Source organism: Labrus bergylta, chromosome 2 (genome assembly GCF_963930695.1).
Source record: "Labrus bergylta chromosome 2, fLabBer1.1, whole genome shotgun sequence".
NCBI lineage: Eukaryota > Metazoa > Chordata > Actinopteri > Labriformes > Labridae > Labrus > Labrus bergylta.
Genome location: NC_089196.1, coordinates 26,457,729 through 26,481,008, shown reverse-complemented (window position 1 = coordinate 26,481,008; position 23,280 = coordinate 26,457,729). Strand labels below are relative to the sequence as shown.

The 23,280-nt window shown below is 39.6% G+C and overlaps 1 protein-coding gene across 5 annotated transcripts in view; it reads left to right on the top strand.

The window, feature by feature from the left end:
* grid2 (glutamate receptor, ionotropic, delta 2) overlaps positions 1 to 23,280 on the top strand; it is a 519,407-nt gene that overhangs the window by 289,666 nt on the left and 206,461 nt on the right. For all 5 annotated transcript variants that reach the window (XR_002278273.2, XM_065950252.1, XM_020643448.3 and 2 more), the window contains exon 4: positions 12,998 to 13,203. Coding sequence is in view for 4 of the 5 variants with exons in the window: in XM_065950252.1 (XP_065806324.1) it covers positions 12,998 to 13,203 (206 nt within the window). In the remaining variant the exon portion in view is untranslated. The remainder of the gene's footprint in view (positions 1 to 12,997; positions 13,204 to 23,280) is intronic.

The following is a 23,280-nucleotide window of genomic DNA, read 5'->3' as shown; positions in this document are numbered from 1 at the left end:
TGGTCTCTGAATGGCACAGATGTTGAGTCCAGAGGGGTTAGAAACTAAATTAATGGTTCTTGCACACACAATGATTTGAATAAAATATTTTAACTTAACTGTTGTGGTTTAAGATTTGAGATAAATACATATGTAAGTAATGCACCCTGATTTTTTTATTTTCAAAAATTAACTTACCTATGTCTGCAAATATGTACATACATTTTCTTTGCCCCTCTCATCTAAAATACCCCTTTTCTGTCTTTCTAAATGTGTAAGGAATGTAAAAACTTCTGGAGTCTAAGCCCTCTTATGTGTCTTTTGGGACCCCAAACTTGCTGATGCCTTGTTCCACAACATGTAAGAATGATCACATCTTGTTGCACACTCTCTTTTGAACTGTGGTCACATTTTGGTTTGTTTTCAAATCTGTTTTCTTTGACTGGCCGTTGCAAAATTGCAAGGTCTGTGTATATGATTTCCCCTTCATGTTTGAACTTCTGTCTTTTATAAATATCTGAGCCATACAAAGAAGGGAACTAGCTATGCACTACCCACGTAATGGGCTGAGACTTAAAACCATGAAGTATTCCAATCACACCTCATGAACAATGTCATCGCTGGACTTTTGCTAGCTGTGACATCACACATTTTTTGGGTTTCTGCTTTGGGTTTTTCACAAGTTTCTGCTTATAGAAAACATGTAGCAGTTTTCTGCATTGGCATATTCAGTGATGATTGAATCCTCACAGCTATAACGGAGCTCCATTTCTCTCACTGCATTCAATTAACACAATTAATGTGTTGTTTGCATTGATCTCCAATAAGATCTCTGCAGTGGAGTTGTTTTGCAATGCATTCTGCTTTGCTAATACTCAATCTCCCAAGGCATTAAAGCATTTTATCAGAGTATTGAACATGTCACATGGAAGTATGTTCTAACTAGTGGGCTCTATCAAGCAGTATATATTGGATGGATATTTAATGTGGCGCTTCTGGAATGATAGTCCAATATATCAGAAGTTAGCTTGTTAAGTACTGTGATTAAATCAGCCCTAAGCACCTCTTGGAAGCAACATTCTTATCCTGTCTATAAACTCATTTGTAGATAAGAGGTACACAGTTACATAGTTGAAGTATTCTCAGTCTTGTGAGTCTTGTGGTACTCGTCAGCTTGGCTGTATAACCCATCCTTGAGTCAATAATCTGTGCTGTGGTTTCTTGTTTATATTACTCTCCATCAAAGTTCCTGCATGTCTGTGAAAACCTTTTTTTCACACCGTGAGCTGAACTTTTATTTTATTTGCATGCAAATTACTAACAAAAATATTCATGCCTGTCGGGAAACAGCTTTTACTCTAACCTTAACCTGACCCCAATCATGCCTTAAAGTTGGATCACCAATTTTTCCCTAGCTAGACAACCTTCAATCTGCTCGTTTAACTCCAAAATTGCTCCCAAATGTGGTGCAGTTCACAAAGATTTCCAACATATACACACATGGCGTACCACACCAATCCCCCCTCCCCCCCCCCCCCCCCATCCCCTCTGTGCTCTGTGACCGATTCAGCACATGGATCCTCTGGGTTTTGGCAGCGCTGTTCTCTCAGCCACAGAAGGCCCTTTAAAGATATCACCATTGTTCCCTAATGGCCTCACCCCTGTTCAAGGAGAGAAGGGAGAGAGCAAGAATGAAAAAGAGAGAGAGCGAGGTATAGCGAGAGAGAGAGAGAGAGAGAGAGAGAGAGAGAGAGAGAGAAAGACAGAGACAGAGATGGCCTTTTAAGATGATAGCAATGTTCCCAAAAGGCCTCGCCTCTGAACAAGGAGAGTTCTTTAGAGAACAGACAGTCGAGTGTGTCGTCTCAAATGAAGCTACGGTGCAACTGTCCCAATCCCTATTTTCAGCTCTACTGGTGCAATCCGGACACTGAGAACACATGTTTTCTCTCTATTATCTCTCTTTCTCTCTCTCTCTCCATCTTCCTCGCTGTTCTTTATCTTTCTTTTTCCCCTGTCCTTTCCTTTCACTTCATTGCTCTTTCTCTCTATTAACACTGTAAAATCTAAAATCAATTGAATTTGATAAATCTGTGTTACTCGCTGTGTCACCTTGCCTATAATCCAGGCAGAACTACAGAAATAAAGGTCTGGTTGAGCAAATGATGGAAGTGCCACTTATGGGGAATAACACTGTTGACATTAAGATGATTTGTTTTGTTTTGCTTTTAGCCAATGACAAGTGGAGCCTGAGGCACAATAGTAAAAGGTTATAGTCTATTGAAAGTGCCACTTTAAAAATGTGATGCCTGTTAGGTTGCCAGTCTTTCATAAAAGGGCTGATATTTGGCACACATGGGCTTGGTTTTTATACATTTAAAAGTCATTGTAAACTGTAAAAGTTCTTAAATGTGATCAAAACTAAGTTTTTATTATTTTTTGTCTCTTTTTTTCTTGACTTTTAAAATTGTAGAATGATACCAAGGACAACAGCAGAGGACAGGTGAACACAAGGTCATTAAGTGATCAGACAAGAAGGCAAAATTTGCGTCAATCAAAGGAATTATTGTGTATGATGCATTTACATGAATCATGGAAGACTTTGGCATTCAGACTAATCTAAATGTAACACTCAACAGACAGTCAAAATTAGGTACAATATATTTAACATGGCTAAAAAGGAGATCATGGCGTCTCCAGGGCCAACAATGAGAATAGTTTTCAAAGTATGACTAATGCTAGCAGTGCTAGCAAGCCCAGCCTTTGGTCCTCTCCTCTGAATGTGGTTAAGCATCGGTAAAGTACAGTCGATATACAACTTTATATCCATTTTCAAGTTTAAAATTCTGCCAAACCATGCGGTGCTACGAGATGCCATTCATTCACTATGCTTGTTTACATCCTGGCAGTAGAGCGGGAGAGAGCAGGCCCACTGACCAGAGCTACAGCCAGTCTTTGGTTACAGACCTGGCTAGTAGCACAGCTTGGACATAACATTCGACCCCCATTGCGGGCCAACATATAAAAATCTGGTGGCGGTAATCTGGTGGCAACGTTTAATCCTTTAGTCAATGAAACATGCACATCCCTAGTATGGAGAAGGTTATCTGTTGTAAAAGATGTAGTTATTTAACATCAATAAAGAGGCCAGCTAGTAGGGCATTTTTTTCTGAAGCCGATATTTTGTAATGACCTTTTTACTTGACATCACCAAAATCATAAGGAGGCAGGCATCATCTTTACTCAGTCCATCAGGGATATGTTCAAGATGGAGATAAAAACTAAGTAACTTATATTTATATTGAGAAGTGAACACTTCACAGAAGCAGTTACAGTATCTGTCTCTAGATTGGCTGTTTGAGCAAAGGTCAAGTAAATAAATTCATGTATTGGTTTTGTTGGCCAATGGTGCACCTTTCTAAAATGTCAGCTCAGTCTATCAGGCGCATTTTAGATAACCTGCAAGGAATCGTATTATATTATTGTACAGGCTCTCTTTATTATTATTTTAGCAGATGATTATGAATTAAATCAATACGCTCATCTTAAGGAGGATACCAATTATAGCAGCTTATGTGTGTTATAATGCAGGTCACAGGTGCTGCAGGTTATTTCACATGTTAATGCTTATCAAATGTATGAATTTCCTACATAAAAATCTCCCTTTTTATTTTTTTATTTTATTATTAATGGCAAGTTGCTCATTAAAGAGTAATGGGCCAGCTGGGACAGTGGAAAACACCACTTTATTCCTTTGGTCTTTTCTTCCCATCACACACTGAAAAGTGTTTAAATGTCAACCAGCGATCCCATGGGTTCACATAAAGAAGACAAGTGTGTTTTGTAAAGTGTCTTCTGATGTTACAGCAAAGAGCATCACCTCACCAATTTGCATATTTACCATACTGAAAAGGAAAATACTTGACCTAATAGATACAGACGAGGCCCCTTAATGAGCAGAGAAAAAAGAGAATATCAAAAAGGAAGAGAAAAAATACAGAGAGGTTAGACGGAAAAACAATGTAGAAATGTTCCATCCATGAAATAACAGGTGTGGATTAAAAAAAGCTGATTTTGACCTTATATGTATCATCTTTAGACCTTTAAAATGTGAAGACATGAAGAGGAAAAACTGTCTGAAATTTGAAATGTCAAGGTGTCCCTTTAATAATACTCACCATAGGCAGGGAAACGTGAGATCTCTGTATGGGCTTTATATCGAACAATAATCAGAGACTGAGAAAAGGACAGTGCCAGTGGGAGTTTGACTTTGACTTAATATAAAATATTAAATATGACAATTCTGCTTTTTGAAAATTAATCAATTTAAAGCGCCTGTGAGGAACTTCAGCTTTGTGTTGACTTTGGTGCCCCCTGTGGACAGAATGAGACTTTTTATCTCTATTGATTTTGTCCAATACATTTGTAAGTCATGTTTTTGGAAATAAAAACATGCTCTTTCTGAAGTGAGCTGTAAACCACATGATTTGACACCTACCCTGGTGTAGCAGTGGCATGCATATTAAACTACATACAAAATACTTTCGCATATTAAGGTGTTAAAATATTAGCTGCACAAATGTTTTTTGATTGTGTTTCAAATTTTAAAAAACATACTTGAAACCAAACAAACTTCTCTATTCAACGTACTTTTTCCTGAAACTGAATACACCATGAGATTGACAGGTACAGACATTCAGTCCTATGTCGCTGAGCCAATATTGTGAGAGGGCATGACACAAACAGTGAAGAGAACTGCTGGTACTTTGCAGTAAGCGAGTAGGGCAAGTAGGCCAGGCTTTTTGCACTGAAGAATATTGTACCTTACATGGTAGTGTCAAATCCCCATATTTGAACCAAATAACTGCAAGATACCAAAAGTGGTCAATGAAGGAGAATGAAAAAACACAACAACTTGAATGAATGGAGAAGCAATACGTTTTTTAAAGCAGCATGGCAGCACAAGAAGGAGGAACGATATGAGATGGATGCAAAGAAGATTGATACCTTTTTGTAACAACAGTCAAGCCAAGAGACGCTACAGGAGGGAAAGCTGGTGGGAGGTGAAGGAGAAGGTGAAAACTGCATAAAAGCTCTGCCAAGAGAGATGTGGGAAATTGATGATAAAATGAGGTTCAGAAGAATGGAGGCAAAAAAGCTGCACCGTGAGCCAAACACCAAAGTTCTACAGGCTTTTTTACAGGGAGGTCATGTCTCACTTTGTCTCCTCCAGAGTCAAATCGTTTGGAGAGCGAGAGATACAAGGAATGGGAAATATATAAGGTAAAACAGAAACAGTGAAAAAGAGAGTGGAAAGGGACAGAGATCTAAAAGCATAACTGATTTGGTAGGGCAGAATAAAAAAAGCAGGTAGGTAAGCAGATAAGCAGAAAAACAATGGAAAAGGAGTTAAAATCTATTACAAACCAGGGTAACCCCAGAGTAGTATCTAACATCCTTGGAGGACACTTAAGATGGAATATCTTTGGCAATGTGAAGTCTAGTGAGAGAGGGAGAGCTTAGTGAGAGGCAAAGCAGATAGAGAGATGAGGATCTAAACGTATTAAGGAGATGGGAGGTATGGCAGACTGCTTTGAGGACATTTTTATAGGACAAAACCTAAGAAGCTTACGTTTCTAATAAAGCTAGATGGGGCTTTTGATTACCCCAAAGGTTGTCTGTTGAATTTTCTGTTTTGATATATGTAATGGGCAGCCTAAAGAGAAAGGTGTAAAGGAAGGGAAATACACTTAAAATCAATCCAGTACTTTCAAAAACAGAGTACATTGCTCCGTTATTCTCAGTTACCTTACTCAAGTCATGTTGAAACTCTGAGGCGTTGGATGTCAAACAGGCAAAGCAGACAACTGCCTGGGGCCCAAGTGCAGTAGGAGGCTTGCAAGGACTGACAAACTTTAAGTAACAGAGGTGGCTCAGAAAGTTCAAAATTTGCAATGACAGTAGGAAACCTACCTAAGGTTCTCCATCAGACAACTATCACTTTCTTGATCTAGCTTCTTCATTGTCTTAGTTCTGTTACAGCTCTTATTTCCAGTGGAAGCATACAAGAGATGAAACTTCTTTAAGTCAGTTCTTGCACTGAAAGTTTTGAATGTGGTTTTGCCAGATTGTTTGTGTTATATGTGCAAGTTGACTGCATTGTAATATTACTCACTGTGGCAATATGTTCCATTTTTGTATTACCTGAAAACATTTTTCTTCACACAGCAAACAGGAGAAGTGACAAACAAGAAGGTTCAATAAATGTCAACTGAAAAGACAGAATTCAGAAGGGACTTTTATTGCATTGGCTCAATAATAAGAATCGCAGGTGATTGTTTCTGGCAGTAGATACAGAGACAACACAACATAACCACATCCATTGGTCACTTGTGGTGTGAACACTGTGGGCAAAGATGTCTGCCTCACTTGAATCCTGTGGTTCAGTTGAGTTCGGATAGTCAGCAAGTATTATCTGCAGTGCGTAAGAGTCTCAAAACTGCTCAGGGCAAAAGAAGGTCAATATTAAAATAGGTCATAAATTAGAACGGAAGAAAACAGGAGTTGAGCGAAGTGTAGAGAACAGTAGACACTTAAGGTATGTGAAAGTCAGACAAGAGGGTGTGGGGGGGGGGGGGGTGTTTGGTGGATTGAAAGCGGAACAAGATTTAAAGTGATGCACTCCTAAAAGGTGCCAAGCCTTTTATAAAGTGTTGGTTTTTAACAAGTGTTGGCTAAGCTCTCTGATGGGACTTTTGGAATGGAAAGCCTGGGGCTTTGGGGCAACAAAAAAAAGAGTAAAAGAATGGAAGAGAAGGAGGGAAATAAAGCAGAAGAATGGTGGATCAGTGTAGGCACTTAGATCTAAACGAGTTGTCAATCGAGAGACCAATAGCATTGTGAAAGACTACTGCTGCTTCAGGCATTTGATTTCCTATATGGAGGTAAACTTCCAGAGTGTAGCTTCAGATCCTGAGGGCTGGGCACTTGAACATTTTGAGCGCAAGTTTCTGTTGATGAATTAATTCAATAGGCCTAAGCTTAAAAGAAACAGGCCTCCATTTATTTCCAGACTCAATCCATATTTAACCTTTGAGCCATAAAACAGTGAAACGCCCGGGGCAGGGATAAGGATAGCCAGGGGTGAAAGGCTGAGGTGAAAGCAAAGCAAAGAGGAATGATGTTGGGCTGACAGCAGAACAGAACATATTGAACTGAGTGAGGTGACTGGGATGGAGGAGGGGTGCAGCAATCGAGATAAAATAATTTTACCTGGTGGTTTTTTATCACACAACATAAAAGTGAGAAAGAATAATTGCATAAGAACTACAATCTATTGAAACATTATCTGTTTCTGACTTGACCCAAGTTGTAATATAAAACTACAATTATTCAAATAGATTTCACTTGGAATTAAATGGAATACAAGTTAAGCAAGGTCACACTGAGCCTCCCTTATCCCTCTTTCAGCTTATTTTACCAATTCAGCAAAACTATTTTAGGTCAGCATAGATTTCATGGCATCAAAAGTTACATTATGATGTGGACAATGGGCGATCATGCTTGATGGGCGGATGGAGGGGTAATTGGAGGACGGACAGTGCCTCTTTCTAAAGTCACAGCCAGTTATGGTTGGCAATTCCCATAAAGCCTTGTAGCAAGAGTTACTGGGCCAGACCTCAAGTGCCGCTGGCAGTGGGAGGATGGTTGAAACAAAAGCATGGGGACACAGAGGAGAAAGCCTTGAAACTGCAAAGTCAGATGGAGAGCGAATCCAGGAAGTTTCATATTTTTCTTTTATCATAATGAAGGTGGGAAAGATTTGTAAGTCAAGCAGAAGGAGTGAGAGAGGGAGTCTTGTGGAGCAGAGACACCTTTGCAGACATCTTGGTAGTTATATAGATCTCATTTGAAGTTGTTCGAATTTTCCTCTTTACTCAAAACTCAACTTTTGACTGTTGGTCCTTTTTCATTTTTTGCCTTTATTGGATGTGACAGCCAATAGACAAGCAAGATAGACAGGAAATGTTGTGAGGAGAGAATAGGGGATGACGAAGTCGGATTTGAACTCACAGCCAATGCGGCGAGGACTATATCCTCTGGGGCCCGCAACGTAACTATGCTAATTTGCATCCCTTTACTTGCATTTTAAAATTACTTCAGATCATGGTCTGAGCCAATGGTATGGTGTTGGGGTTTGGAGAAAAAAAAGATAGCACTAGTAAGATAAGAGCACCAGTCTCCAGTGTGGAGTTTAGGGTCATTACATATGAAACAGATCCTGCCTCTCTGAGGGGAGTAACAGCTTGGCCTCTACACATTCCCAAAAATGAGATTCAGCCTGAGAGAACAGAAAGCAAACCGGGGGAAACTGTGGGGGTTTTTAGATGAAAAGCCAAGGGAGGGGAGAGGGATGAGAGGAAAGCGAGCAGGGGGAAAAAGGAGTGGTGGTTCCAGAACACAGACAGAGTACAACTGAGCTGGTCGGTACATGCAGGTGAAATCCCTGTGTGCTGTTGGCTGCTACACTACATTAACTCAAGCTTTTACTCTGAGCTCGAGACTTGGAGGATGGATGGGACAGAGGAGGAAGAAGGGAAGCCTGACGAATTGGGTAAAGGGACACACAGGGAACCGCTCCATTCAAACCTCTGCCTTGTTTTGGGAGGAATAATGGAAACCATTCTAGTTTATTGAGCCTTCTTTACAAAATACTTTTTCAGTTCCACTTTATTAAACACAAAACACAAAGCAACAATTCACAAAAGCATATTACAAGGTGGGAGAGAATCCGACGTAACTCCTGATCATAAAGACACTAAAAGATATATGTAAATGTAAATACCTGTAATGGAATTGCAGAAGTGACACAGTCATCTCTATTAGATGAGGATGAAGGGTACCTCGACTGTTTGGATGCGCAATATGTCTTTGCATGGGAGGCTTAGGGTGTGAGTGGCTGAGTAAGATGACAGCGCTCAGGGAAAAAGTTGTTGAGGTGATGGGTGATCATGGTGCTAATGGAGCGGTACTGTCTCCCAGAGGGATGTTTCTCAAACAGATGGTTGCCTGGGTGGGCAAGGTCGGTGGCAATTTTGCCTGTCTTTTTTTTCCTCTCTGCGTTGGTGTCCTGAAGCTCCTTGATGGAGAGAAGCTGACAGCTAATGATCCGCTCAGCAGTGGGGGAGGAAGATGCTCAGCCACAGCCTTGTCCTTTGAACAGCAGGATTTGGGGAATCAAGCAAACTTTGATGGAGGGGGTGAGGATGCTTTTTACTATTAATGTGGAGAAATGGACCGGAGATAGCTACATTTGAAAGTCAAATACTTTTTTTTGTTTTGTTAATCGCCTTGTCTGACACCTACAGGGATGAAAAGCATATAAAGTCACCATATAGAAAAAAGCAATCTTCATATATAGTTCATATATAGATATCAGTATTCATTTCAGTGTGTTTTTATTACCAACTAAAAATCCTCCCATGAGCTTTAAGACTGCATTACTGTGAACAGTATTTCCTTTCAGCATCGCCTACTTTCAGCTCGCGTCCGCTAAAATTATATCTGGTGTAAGGGCGACCATCTGCCTGAATCCATGTGATAGCAGCAATGGAAAAAAAAAAAGGTTGACAGAGGAAAATGCAATTGTCAAATTTGGTTATGTGTCCTGTGTTATTGGTTACACTGGTGTACAATGAAGAGAAAGTCCTGAACATTTTTAATGAGGTCAGAACCTGCATAGATTTACCTCTAACCACACCAAAAAGTGATGTCAATGGGTCTTCAAATATACCTGTACATCACTGCAGTAATGTATATTCATTTTTATATTCCTCACTTCAATGCAAACCAAGCCAAATCTCATGTCTTGCACAAGCTTATTATTCATTGTGCCATTTCACAAGTTTGAAAGAGCTTCATTTGGGGAGACGGCTTGGTTTGTTGTTTTTAAGCTCTTCACATTGTGGAGCAAATGCATTCGACACACAACCTGAACTAAAAGCCAGTGTGGAGAAAGGATTGATGAAGGCTCATGAAGCCAGCGCGACTCTTTAGTGAGTCAGCAGACAGACGGAGAGGAAGGCTGTCAGGTGGACTAACAGGTACAAGGCGACAAAGAGACTATTACACAGCCTGTTAAAAAGAGGCAGACATGACACAAAGCAGGGACAGTTTACAGAATCATGATCCCATTGGTGAGCAAATGCTGCTGAAAACTGGACACATTCAAAACATTCAAAGTATTCTCCTTTGTAAAATAAATCATGAGAGCTTGCATTGGAATAAACAAGATTTGTGCTTTTTGGGTTGTGAACATTATTAAATATCTTCTGCTTATTATTTTGTTAGGCAATTCTTTTTGATTCTGTGGATTAAAAAAAGCTTTCTAACCAGCCATACAAAAAATAAAACCTAGTAAAACCTTTATCTAGCTTGGCACCATTGATGACAAAATCTGTCATCATAAAATATGCAGAATGAAGAACTAGACGTTTACCAGCTTGCACCTTGTCCTTATTTTAGTCTTTTATTTTTATTCCATTATTTCTGTTTGTGTAGTTTCACTATTTCTGTACTTCCTTTAAATCTAATGCTTTGGTTTTAATCCCAAAAGCCTAGCAAGGGATGAGGGTTGCAAATTACCCACAACTTTAAACCTGTATGAACGGCATCTGCTTTGATTTTAACACATGAAGTAAATGGTAAATGGAGTGCTTTTACATAGCATGTCACACCTAGCTATTCACACACTGATGGCTGAGGCTGCTATGTAAAATGACCATTAGAATGAACTAATCCCATTCATACAAATTCGTATAACAAAGCAACTTGGGGTTAAAGTGTCTTGCCCAATGACACATTGGACATGTAGCTGCAGGAGCTGGGGGATCGAACCTTCCAGTCGATCAACTCCTCTCACTGAGCCACAGCTGCCCCAGTGCAAAGCTCATTGCATGTGACCCTGTTAAATAAACAAATAAAATAAGTAGATATCAGTCATTAGATTGTAATTGCTTGATAACATTGTGCTCCAGCTCAAATTACAGCAATGTTGTTTGGCCAATAAAGATGCCATCTTGATGTCCCTGTTCACTCATCTACTTATCTCATCAACACACGCACCAAACAATACAAAAATGCTGTCTACTAGAAATGATTGAAGCTTAAATGTAGCACTCTCTTGTGCAAAAGCAGTGAGACACGCAGATCAACATGCATGCAAATATATTTTCTGTTCCATAAAGAAACTCATCAATACATTTAGTTTCCAGCTGTTGTACTCTGGAATAAAGTTGCAAAAAGAGGAATCAAACTTTCCACCACAAACTGTTATAACCTTGCTGTCAATTCTTCCTCTCTGTATCATGCTGTTCTAGCTGAATGATTGACAACGCTCATTCGTAATCTTTAAGGTCTGGTAAAAGTTGATGATCTGTATATCTCACTCGCACAAACTGTCTCAAATGTCTCCAAGCGCCCTTGCTAAACTTTTGAACTGACAGCCTGCATTTTTGAATTAGTGGCATGTGTGCAAGTGTGCACACAGGATTGTTTGCCCTCTCTCTAAATGAATTTCTCTCTGAATCACTGATGTTGCATTATGTCTCTCCTCTTAATACGTTGATAAACCTCCAAAATTTGGCATTGATGTAATCACACCATCACCCCTGCCTTGTGGCCCTGAACAAGTCTAATCAATCCAGTTAATTGCAAAGCCATGACACTGGCAATGACGGCGGTGTCATCCGTTTTCCATATCAAATACATCATTAGGTAGTTGCTTTACATAACCACACATACACTCACACACACGAGAACATATCCTCCGACATCATTAGCAGTGGTTTCAACCAAAGTGCCTTAATTAGGATTACCTTGACCTGCAATGTAGCTCATTAAGAGCAGAGCAGGCAGTAGAGATACAGACACCAGCATGAGGGTTTATTCATCGAACACAAATAATTGTTAATGGAGATAATTACAGTGGTCTGGTTCTTTAATCAAAAAGTCCAACAGTGTCATTAGTTATTTGATCTCACGGTGGCCCTGTGGGAACAAATGGTGAATGACGAAGAAATGGCAACACATTTTGGCTCATGACTCCTGCTGTAACAGCAAAGGGTTTCATAACTGTTCAACATAAAAACAAAACCTTTCTCTTAAATCACAGGAAAAAAAACACCACAGAACTCTCTTTTAAATAATTAAAATACCTTTGCTGTCATGGAATCAAGCCCTCGCCAGGAAGCCAGAACACTGTGATGAAGGCTCCCTGATGAAGGCATGATACTAAAACACGTGTTTTAAAGTTTGCATGGCCATGCAATGAAGATGAAGGCATTTTAACGTTTTAAAATGTGATTTGATGTACACATCCCTAACCATTGCATTGCATTGATTGCACCAGTATAGAGCAGGTAACCCAGTTTAGGTTACATGCAAATATACTAAATATGCCAGACAAATGTACACACGCAGGCCTTTTAAACAACTTTAAATGGAAAAGTGGACCTTAACTTTGTTGCTAAAAGTCTGTAGCTGACGGTTGTTTCTTTCTTCTTACATCAGTAGACAAAAAAGATGTCAGAACATCTCTCTAAGTTTTGATGAGTCACCACCATATACTTTAGTTTTCATATCTGTGTTTGCTTGTCTCTAAGAGAGGCCGTGTCTTCAAAATGTTTTGTATATTCGAGTTATTAGAAGGAAAGTTACTCAGTTCTGACAGAAGTAAAGTTTTGCTGCCAACAAAGCCTTAGCAGAATGAGGCAAAAGACACGATTTGAGTTACAATTACATTCACTGATAGCAAGTTATCACTGCTAGCAATAGCTCATGGTGTGAGATATTTACTGAAACTGTTCATGTGGATGGAAAACCAATCAGTTAAATCAGTGTCTGTGTTTATGAGCAGGTGCATGTTCGTCTTTCAGCCTGGGGGGTTAATTTTTCCTACATTTCAGAATATAATCGTCCCCAAAGATATGATATCAAAACTCTTCTTTTCCTTCTCCAGATATCCGTGGTATTGAGGATTTCCTGGACCGGACATCTCAGCAGGGTATGGACGTGTCCCTTCAGAAGGTGGAATCTAACATCAACATGATGATCACAAGTATGTTCAGGACAATGCGTGTGGAGGAGCTACACCGCTACAGGGACACACTACGCAGAGCCGTGCTGTTCATGAGCCCTGCTACCGCCAAGGCCTTCATCACTGAGGTAAGAAGTTAAACCTCGTCTGTAAGGGCTTTAACACTTGCAGAAAACTCCTGATATTTTCCCGGAGGAGCTGTGGCTGAACACAAACAGTCGAATTCTTCACTCAGACTTCTCCTGGAGTTTCTCTTGCCAGACCCCTAGTATTTTTTCCACAGCAAGTCCGAGTGAGCTGATGTGAGAACACAGCAGGATATTCTCCAGAGAATTCCCCCCAGGCCAATGGGAGGGGGGAGTGTGACATTTTTATACTGTGATTGGAGTCAGTGCATTGATTGTCTGCCCACGCCCTTTTCGATCTCCATGCACATAATTATTTATTGTTTATTTAAATACAGTTATTGTGCAGTGTTAGTTTCTGCACTAACACTGGGTTTTCATCAAATACAGTCTCACACACTGCAGTACACATCAACACCACAGTCCTGGTTTGACTTGACAAATGTTTATTTGAGGTTAACGAGTGTATTTTAAATAATTTGCCCCACATGGCCCTCCATATATTAATCATGTTACAAGGCACATGGATGTTTCTCTGACTCAAGGAAGCTTTCTGTGTCTCTCCCAATTAAACAGATCTGCTAAAATTACAACAGCTAGGCCTCCCAAGTCTAATACAGTATTATTCATGATGCCCTGAGCACAGCACGACACTCATAATAATGTACATGGTTAATAAGAAAGAAATTGTCTTTGCTCCTCTGGTCTCTTTTGTCTCTCTCTTTCTTGTCAAGTCAGTATTAATGATGGTGCACAGTCACAAACAAGGTGCATTTCTCAGCTTACATAAAAGAAGAGTGCATGCATAATAAGATATATCTATTTATTACATTTAAGATATGTTTCAAATTTTCTCTTTTCTTACTAACACTCAAACACACACTTCACCCAGCCCTCTGCCGTCGTGCTCTTTATCTCTGCAGAAGACAATTAGGGGAGTTCCTTTTTGCTCTTATACATTAATGACACAGGGGTCATGGTTGAAAGCAATAGGCTCGAGCATTAGTTAAGAATTCATAATTTGAAGCGGTAGGATGGGGCTTAATCCCGTGTGTCATGTTCTCATCTCGGTTTAATTAAAAGTGACCTCAGAAAGAGCAATCACAATCTAATTTGGTTGGAGGCGTGACAGGGAGGGGGTGAATGATGGGGGTGGTGTTGTGTGTCTGTGAGGACTATGACAATGTGTGTTGAGGTTTTTGCACACATGGATGGTGCTAAGGAAAACCTTTTTTGGAGCATGCTGTAAGGGATTTTTGACCGCTAGATAGCAGAGAAAATGAAAGCTTGAAAATGTTGTCACCCAACTCTTTTGTTGGATTAACTTCTTTTTCCTCATCCACTTTTTGCAGAATCCCAGCAGTAAGATATTTTTTATTCTGATTCTCGTTCTGTTGTTTTGTTAGTTTTGGTTTGAATTCTTGAATGTTACCCCCAAACAGCCAATTGGAGTGATTCCTCTCATTAACCACGTCGATTCAACATGTGGAATCGGCCAAAAAAGGCAGACGGGTAGCGACAGAGCTCGACACACCGCTAAAACTAGGCTGACGATCGCTCACCAGTTGGACCGACAGCTGACAATCTCCTTGGTGTGTCAGGGCCTTAAGTATTCAACCACTGAGATATTGCATTATAGTATTGTGCCATTGGAATAATGAAAAATAGTTTAAAGTTTATTATCGGTTAGCACACTTTTGGTATTGCACACATGATTTTCCCGTTTAGATTCAGTATGCATTTGAAAATAAATAATAAATGAACTGTCTGAAATATATAAGAAATGAAAATGTGAATATGAAGTTGAATGGTAGAGGACAAGATAACATAAGATTGAAGTCTTTCACTACTTTCACTTTATATTTTTATTCATGTGTCATTATGTACTCACCCACAGGTTTTGCATGTGAAATACTTTTTGCACTTCACAATTCAGACTGCAGATTTGGAAACATAATTAACCACATCCCACTGAACAGGGTGATCCAAGGTTAGATCATCTGTGTCCCTTTAGACATAATTAACCTCACTGACTCCTGGAAATAACAGAGGTTGGGGCACTAGTTTTAAATAGACAACATGGCCTATGACAACACAAAGAGGAAACTGTTGAAATGACTGTGAGGACCGGGTACATTTTAGTACCGCACGTTCATTCCTCCCATGAGATTGGATCGAAAAAAGAAGTGGAAAATTGCTTCAGCTATTAGCCTATAGAATATGGAGGTGTCGCTCCCCCCATTTAATGAAGCCAAATTAGTTTTCTAGAATTTCTTCCTCTCCTTTAGCAAGGTTGACAAAGCAGTCATTTAATCTAATTGAGCCCGACATGGAGGGGAGAGGGGGTTCTGAGAGGAAGTGTCAGGAGATGGTAAAGATTGCTTGATAAGACTGATGATCAAATAACTCCTTCTTTTTCCTGGCAAGGTGGTGAGGAGGAATAAAGAAGAGAGACACAGACACAAGGACTGAGACACAGACGGACAGGACAGACTCATGGAGGGAGATGACTGGGACCTTGTTTTTTCACAAGCTGAGTTTTTTAGAGAGGTCATTTGTCACAGAGAGGACCTCCCTCCCAGATGCGTTAGGCCTTCATGCTAGACGAGAACGAGATGCTTTTCCTTCATTACAAGACTTGGCATTAGGAACGGAGAGGAGGACTGGCAGAGTATGAGAGTGATGAGTTAGAATTTAAGATAATTAAGGGAATGTAGGGAAGTGTATGATCATATTGTTTCTTACTCAGATTAATAATACATATTATTTGTAAGATGCTTTTCAGGTACTCGAAGAAACTGTGCATTAGTTGATTTGGGACCGGTGGTGATAAGGTCTGTTAAGAGGAGGATTATTCAGTGTGGCTAAGCACAGCTAAGATAGGTATTCAAAGAACTGTTGCTTTGGTAAGATACTAGGGCTGCTGAAAAAGCTCAAAGAAATCATAATTACGATTATTCTGATAAATTTTTAGATATTAGTTTATTTATCACAAGTACTCAAGCTTAAACACTTTTAACACTTTAACGCTGGACAAAAACAAGCAGTACATGAAAACAAAAGTGACAAGCGAAAATATATATGAACATAATAATATATAAACACTTTGAAATATTCACCACACGTGACAAAACCTATGGACAAAACCAAAGCAACATGGCACGCAGCGTAGTGATCTTTTAATCTCTATTGTTTCCATGATCATGGGACGCCAAAATTGTTATTGAAATTGAAGCTCAATGAATTGACCGGCACAACAAGATGGTCAGTGGACAAGTGGTTAGCATGCCCTACCAATGAACACAAGCTATTTTCCTTGAAGCCGGCGGCCCGGGTTCAAATTTGACCTGTGGCGCTTTCCCCACATGTCATTCCCCACTCTCTCTCTTCCTGATTTCTGATTCATTCCACTGTTTAAAAAGCCCCCCAAAATATTTTTTTTTTTTTGCAGCCAATGTAAGCATTTTAAACTCCCTGACAAAATGTTCTTGATGTAGGTTTGCTACAAGAATTCTCCGCTGATCCGGGTATCCAAACAGAGAAAAGCAGTACAGTAGGCTTTAGTTTATTTTAAGGCTTTCACTCACTTTTAGATTGGAGAAGTTAAAAAAAGGGAAAAGAAGCAAAGTTAATGGAAGGTATGAATAAAGTAGGGCACAGAGTGATCTACAATCGACCTCAGAACACTTACAGAAAGGAACTTGAACAGGTCATTAATGAAGGTCTTAAAACTTAATATAGCAGGGAGATGTGTGTGATTTGTTAAGCAGCCATCAGATTGCTTCAAGTCAATGGTTTGTCTTCTTTGGCCAACGTGAAAACTTCTGCTCTCAGCCTTCCCTTTTTGTTTGTGGACTAAATGTATGAACAACAGATCATTTTATGAAATCAATGTAGCACGTTCTAATTGTTTTATTGGCCTAGTAGCAGTTTTCCAAAACAGAATTTAAAGTGAAGTTTGAACTTTGAGGACAAAAAACAAATCGTTCTTCTTTTAAGGCTTGTGTTTCTGATCAAATCAAAAGTCAGGGTGTGTTGGATTGATAGATGAACATCAGAGGGATATATCTTGTGATAGTTGCACCCTTAAAGGTCACAATGGAAAAACTGTAAAGAGAGAGAGAAACATTTTTAGCCAACCCATGATGAAAGATTAGAGTTATCATGTTTTAAGCTTCTTATCTCTCTTTACTGTAACTTTGTTGTGAGTCTCTGTGGTTGGTTTTCTTGATTTGTGGTTTTATGTATCTTTGGGATGAAAGCTGTAGTTTAACATCTGACAGACTCTCAGTAGAATGTAATGCACTATGCATGTCCATTCAGTTTACCTTCCAAGCACAAAGGTTTACTCTCAGAACCAACATGCTCCTTCAGTATTCTGCATTATTTAACATGTTCCTGCTCCGTGGCTCTTTTCTTTCAGTCTGGTACTTGTGGGTGACCGTACCAGCCCATGGCCTGTTCATACATCTCCCTTTTCCAAACGCCTCATGTAGACAGAAGAGCGAAGTGGGTTCCTTGCCCTGGGTCCATTGTCTTATTAATAATATCGCTTGTCATGAGTTATGAATGACTTCCCTGGACTTCCTCAGCTCATAAAGGACTAATAACATGAGGAAGTTTAGAAAATGAAAATCATTGCGATCATTGCTGTAAGGGTTTCTCTCGTTTGAGATGTTTTTGATGCTAAGTTTATGAAAAGGAGAGGGAGAAAGAAAGAGAATATGTGCAGGATCTTATCATTAGCAAATGCATAGGTGTGCATATTATGATATGAATTATGCCCAAAACCTACACATGGTGACTGTTATCTTGAAAAAGACATGTAATACAATAGATGTTCTACGATTGGACTCCAAATACAGGATAGTATTTAAACCAGGGTATCAGCTAGTGTTCAAAACAACATTAACCGAGACAAAGACATACCCTAGACCAGAGGGCTCCGAGACCGAGGCCGAGGCTGAGACAAGACCAAGACCTTTACTGTAGGGTTCAAGACCAAGTCGAGACCAAGACATACCCGAAACCAGAATGCTCAGAGACAAGACCGAGATAAAGACCATAAAAAATCAATGAAAAATTGTCATTTTGTGTGCAGCAAGCATGTCACTCACTTAGACTGTAACACCTGGAAGTTTGCTGCTGTAACCGGGGGTAAATATATAATCTTAAATGACTTGAAGTGACTTTTTAATTCTAATCACAGTGATGACGTGGAAAAATAACCTGTCAGTGGTGGTGTTGATTTAAAATCCTGAGTGCCAGACCAAGACAAGACAGAGTAAAAATGCTTTAGATTCTGAGATGCGATTGAGACTTTCAAAAAGTGGTCTCGAGACCGGTCTTGAGTCCAAGACCAATTTTGAATACTTCAAGACTAGTATCAGCTGTGTACAAATACACCCAGTTTACCAATCTTAGACTAACCCAGATTATTGCTTTTTAATATTGCCAAGCATACTTGGCTGAAGCAGCTTGAAGTAAATGGATAAATGAATATTAAATGAACAAAAGTATTTGAAAATTAGGCATATTGCCATGAGTCCAAATGTACTCAAGAGGAATTCATCATCATCTCTCACTTTCTCTCTCCCACAAACACACACACTTCATATCAGATATGCAAAGAAGTGGAAAATATAAATTTTGCCATTTGATCTGAAAGTGTTAATATTTCAAAACGTTGCCATTTTGGGACTATTTTCTCTTTAACTGACATCTCTTACTTGAAGGACCATCAAAGGGGTTTGAGACTATTCCAGAGATGACAGATGTCGCAAATGAAACATGAAGGAAAATATTCTGTAGACATGTTGAATAATGCATCCACTGAATATGGCTGAGAAAAGTTTTTTTTCCTTGTAGTGAAGCCTGCTCTCATCGCTGTCAGCGGGCTTTTATGACTAAAAGGGCCCAAAATATATTAAATTAAAGAGCAGATTTGGATGATTAACCAGAGAAAAACTTAGATTATATCATGTTAGAGTATATTTTACTGCAGGATTCGGCTCGACTCTGTGAATGCTCCATATGACTGGGAGAAACAATGCATTTTCCACAAACTGTGCAAAAAAACACAACAGCATTTACGTGTATTTACATGTCAGACTACTTGCTGTTTTCTTTTCTTGGCTCAGTCACAACCTGGCAAGAATCTTTCAAAATATATTCCACATACGTATTTCCACATCTGTTTACTTCGTCTCTTGCTGACAGTTACCCAAACTCAGACAGAAATGGCACATAAAGTCCCTATGATCTCTGCTCCTAACCCCTCGTGCCTAGAATAGCCTGAAGAAAAGGCATTTGGAAGATATTTGGAAGTTATCTTCCACAGTGAGTGGATTTTTGTTGTTACATTCGGGGTAGGTGGTCCTGCTGGGAGCTGCGTTTTGAAAAAGTTGTTGTGTTGCTGTCATAGCTTCAGGATTGTACTTTCTTAAAGCTTTCATTCTCTGTTTTCTTTTTTAGTTTTTGTTGAGATCTCTCATTTTTAAGTTCAGCAAACTACCCTGCTTTAGATGCAGAAACTTTTCATGTTGTGTCAATATGGTAGCGTTCTTTGATGAAAAAGATCATTCTCTTTCTTTTTAACAGTCTATTACTAACAGTCAAACTTGGTATTTGAAAAATTGACAAAGGCTCTTTTGATTTGCATGAATTAAATCCATTCATGGGACTCAATCTGGTAGCCGTGACAACCTTAAAAAAAAGTACGTCATAGATGTAGTCAGTCTTGTTCTGCTTCTCTTGTGTGAGTCATGAAGAGCTAAGTGTTTAAAATTAAACATGATTCATAACCGTTTGAAATTCACTCGTATCATTTGAATGATATCAAATCTATGAACGTCTTTGGAAAATTCTGCCAGAACCGTCTACTTAGACCTTGCAGCACTTTTCTAAAGAGTAATAGAAGCACTGAAATTTCAAAGTAAGTGAATTCAAAGTGAGTTACAAATGGATGTATGTGGACATTTACCATGAGTGAGCAGAATGTGTGGCCTTTAAAGATTACGGCTGCAAAGACAATTGATTTACACAGAAAGTCTTCTGGTCAGGAGTCGAATCTTGTTTAATACGTTGGAACAACAACCCAGACTGTTATGGCATGGCGTGCATTATTCATTGAAAAAGAGTGTGACGCAAAGCAGTTCTTGCAATGAAGTTGACATGACATGGAGACATTGGTCCATTAGTGCAATGGCGGTTCTAGAGTCTGTTGGGACCCGAAGCAAAAACTCACACAGGGCCCCTCTAATGCCTGGCTCACACTCTGCGATTTTTTTCCCGATTGTGTAAAAGTCGGGGTGGCATGTCAGCTCACACTGTACGACTGAATCGTTTACGACCCTGCGATTGTCAGGATGGAAGAATCGGAGCTCAAAACGGCCCGATTATCCTGCAGTGTGAGCCAGACTTAACCAGTGTTCATCACCATTATGTTATAAGCATACAAACACATGATGACTTAAATTTACAAACTTAAGTTTCACTGCAAAATTGTGACACTTAGCAGTGCAACAATGTGAGCACTGTCAGATTGAGCACACTTAAGGAAGTTTCCTCCAGTAATAAAATGTAAAATGTGCACACTTAAGCTCTGCTATGGTTTAAAGATTTTTAGCCCACGGTGGCCCCCTACTTGCCTGGGGCCCCAGGCAGTTGGCAGTTGCCTACCTTGCCTGATGACATGCAGCACCTCTGAACTAGTGAACAGCGATTACAGCGCTGTCAGACCGCGGCGTGCACGGACTATGTGGAAATTTGCATTTGACGTCAGACTACTGGCCTTCATTTTGAACTAAAGTCAGGCATGTGTAGACCAAAACATAGGCCTAAAGAAACACAAGTTTGTCTTGGTAAGGTTTAAAGTTAATCATGTTATTCTCTTTATCTTGTGGGCGTTCAACCTGTCAATGAAGAACAGGGTTAACACATTAAGTTCCAATTCTCAAATGTTTACTTGCTTTGTTTTACGTGCAGGAAAACCAAAAGTTAATCCGTCATGTGTGAGATGTTTTTTTGGTCGACGACAATTTAGTTGCCAATCTGATCACCTTTTAGAATACATTTTAAACTTTTCTGTCATCATCCCTGAGGGGTTGGGATTAGCGAGCTTTTACTGCTAATGGAGCCTTAAATCAGATGTTGTGATTCTGCCCTGCTTCACTGCCACTGATGAATATGTATTTTCTTATCATCATCCTGTGCATGAATTTTTCCAGTTTATAAAGCATTACCTTTGATTCATTTTGGTCTCAAGGGCCAAAGAAGGTCTGTTTGTGAAACACGGTGTGGGCTTTTGGATACACTCAAAACCTGGTCACGTGTTACTGCAGAACGGGATCAAAAAGATAAATGTATTCAGCAAGATTCTCATCTTATCTTCACATTCATGTGTGATCCAGTGAGTCACTCTGATCCTTGTCATGTGTTCGAGCGCCTTATGTCCTTTGGTTCTGTGGTACTTCATGATTAAATAACTTTGATGCTGATTCATTTATCCGTGATCTGGCTGACTGATAATTATAAATTATGTGGAGGACTCTAACATCGAGAATTTCTGCATCTCTGGACTCCTTGACTTAATGTCAATGTCTTTTCCAATGAGGGGAAATAAGCTCTTTTGCTGAGACGCAAATACATGACGCCATCGTTCGGTCAAATCAAATCTTCTACCTGCTCTTTGTCTTTGCGTCCTCTTCCGTGGATGCTCCTTTGTATCTGCTTACTGACTCATGAAGGCCAACATTGCTGCAATTTTCTTGTTCTTGCGTCAACTTGTTCCAATGACTGCCGCATAAAAGCACTCGGCTACGGAGGCCAGTGGGCAGGCCCAGACATTGTCAGAGTTGATTGAAAGGCAGAAAATGATTAACACGTTGATTTGAGGGTAACTGGAAATGAATTCCCCGACATGTTGATGTGTATATTGCCTTCATCTTCTTCAGCTTCTGCTTCGTTCCTGTGATGTCTTTGGTCAGAAATAGAGAATGGGAAGCAAATGTTGACACGTAATTATGAGACGAGATAGAGATAGATAGAAAGAAGGGGAAGAGAAGGTTACCGAAGTTCACCGTAAAAAAGAAGCAAAAGAAGAAGTGAAGTTGGATAATAGAGGAAAGTAGGGGGATTGGGAAAGAAGTTGAGGGATAATTTGAGGGAGGTAAAATTACTGCTGACGTGAGACACAAAGAGAAGTAGGGATTAAGAAAGATGAACATGCCTTTGCATACCTTTGAAAAGATAAATGTGGTGTCTTGACTTCTTTTGACCAAACCTCATTAACTATTAGTGCTTCCATCAGCTTCAACGCAGATTTCAACCGGCACTTTATCGACAAATTAATTCACACGCGCATGGAGCAAACCTTCATGGCAGTGAAATCAGGAGAGGTAATGCAACATGATTGCGAAGGGCAAGGCCGAAGGAAGCTCTGGATTAAGAAATGTGAAAAGAATGATGATGTGTGAAATAGAGTGTGAAGGATAAAAACATGATGAGCAAACGATAGAAAAAAAAAAAAAAAAGACGAGGAGACAGCCAAACCAAGATGAATCAGTAGAAGAATGTGAACACACACGTAGAAGCAAATATTTCCTCAAAGAAAAGTGCTGCTTGATGATATTCACCTTTGGCATTTTCCAAAGTTTGAGCAGAAAAGAAGTCATCAGAAACTTGTACGTCATCATGATAGCAGTATAACAAAGAAAATGTTTTCGTAAGTCACAAGAAAATCTTTCATTTTGTTAGTCATATGCCAGATTCTCACACGCAGTTACGCACTCATTGTTCAGAAATGCCACAAACGTTTAGCCACAAATTGACGGTGGATGAAGCCGCGTCGAATAGATTTTTTTGTCATCAGTTAAGGTGTCAGAAAGTTGTTTTGAGCGTGCAGGTTTCATATCCTGATGACGTACATACAGGTGAGTGTGAGGGAAATGAGAGCGGCTTCAACAACAACTGTTCACGTCAATGAAACCATCGTCCCTCAGTGATTAAAAATAAACTCTTCCTCAAGGTTGAACCATATAGGTATCATTTTTCATGACCAATCAGCTCCAAGACTGCTTC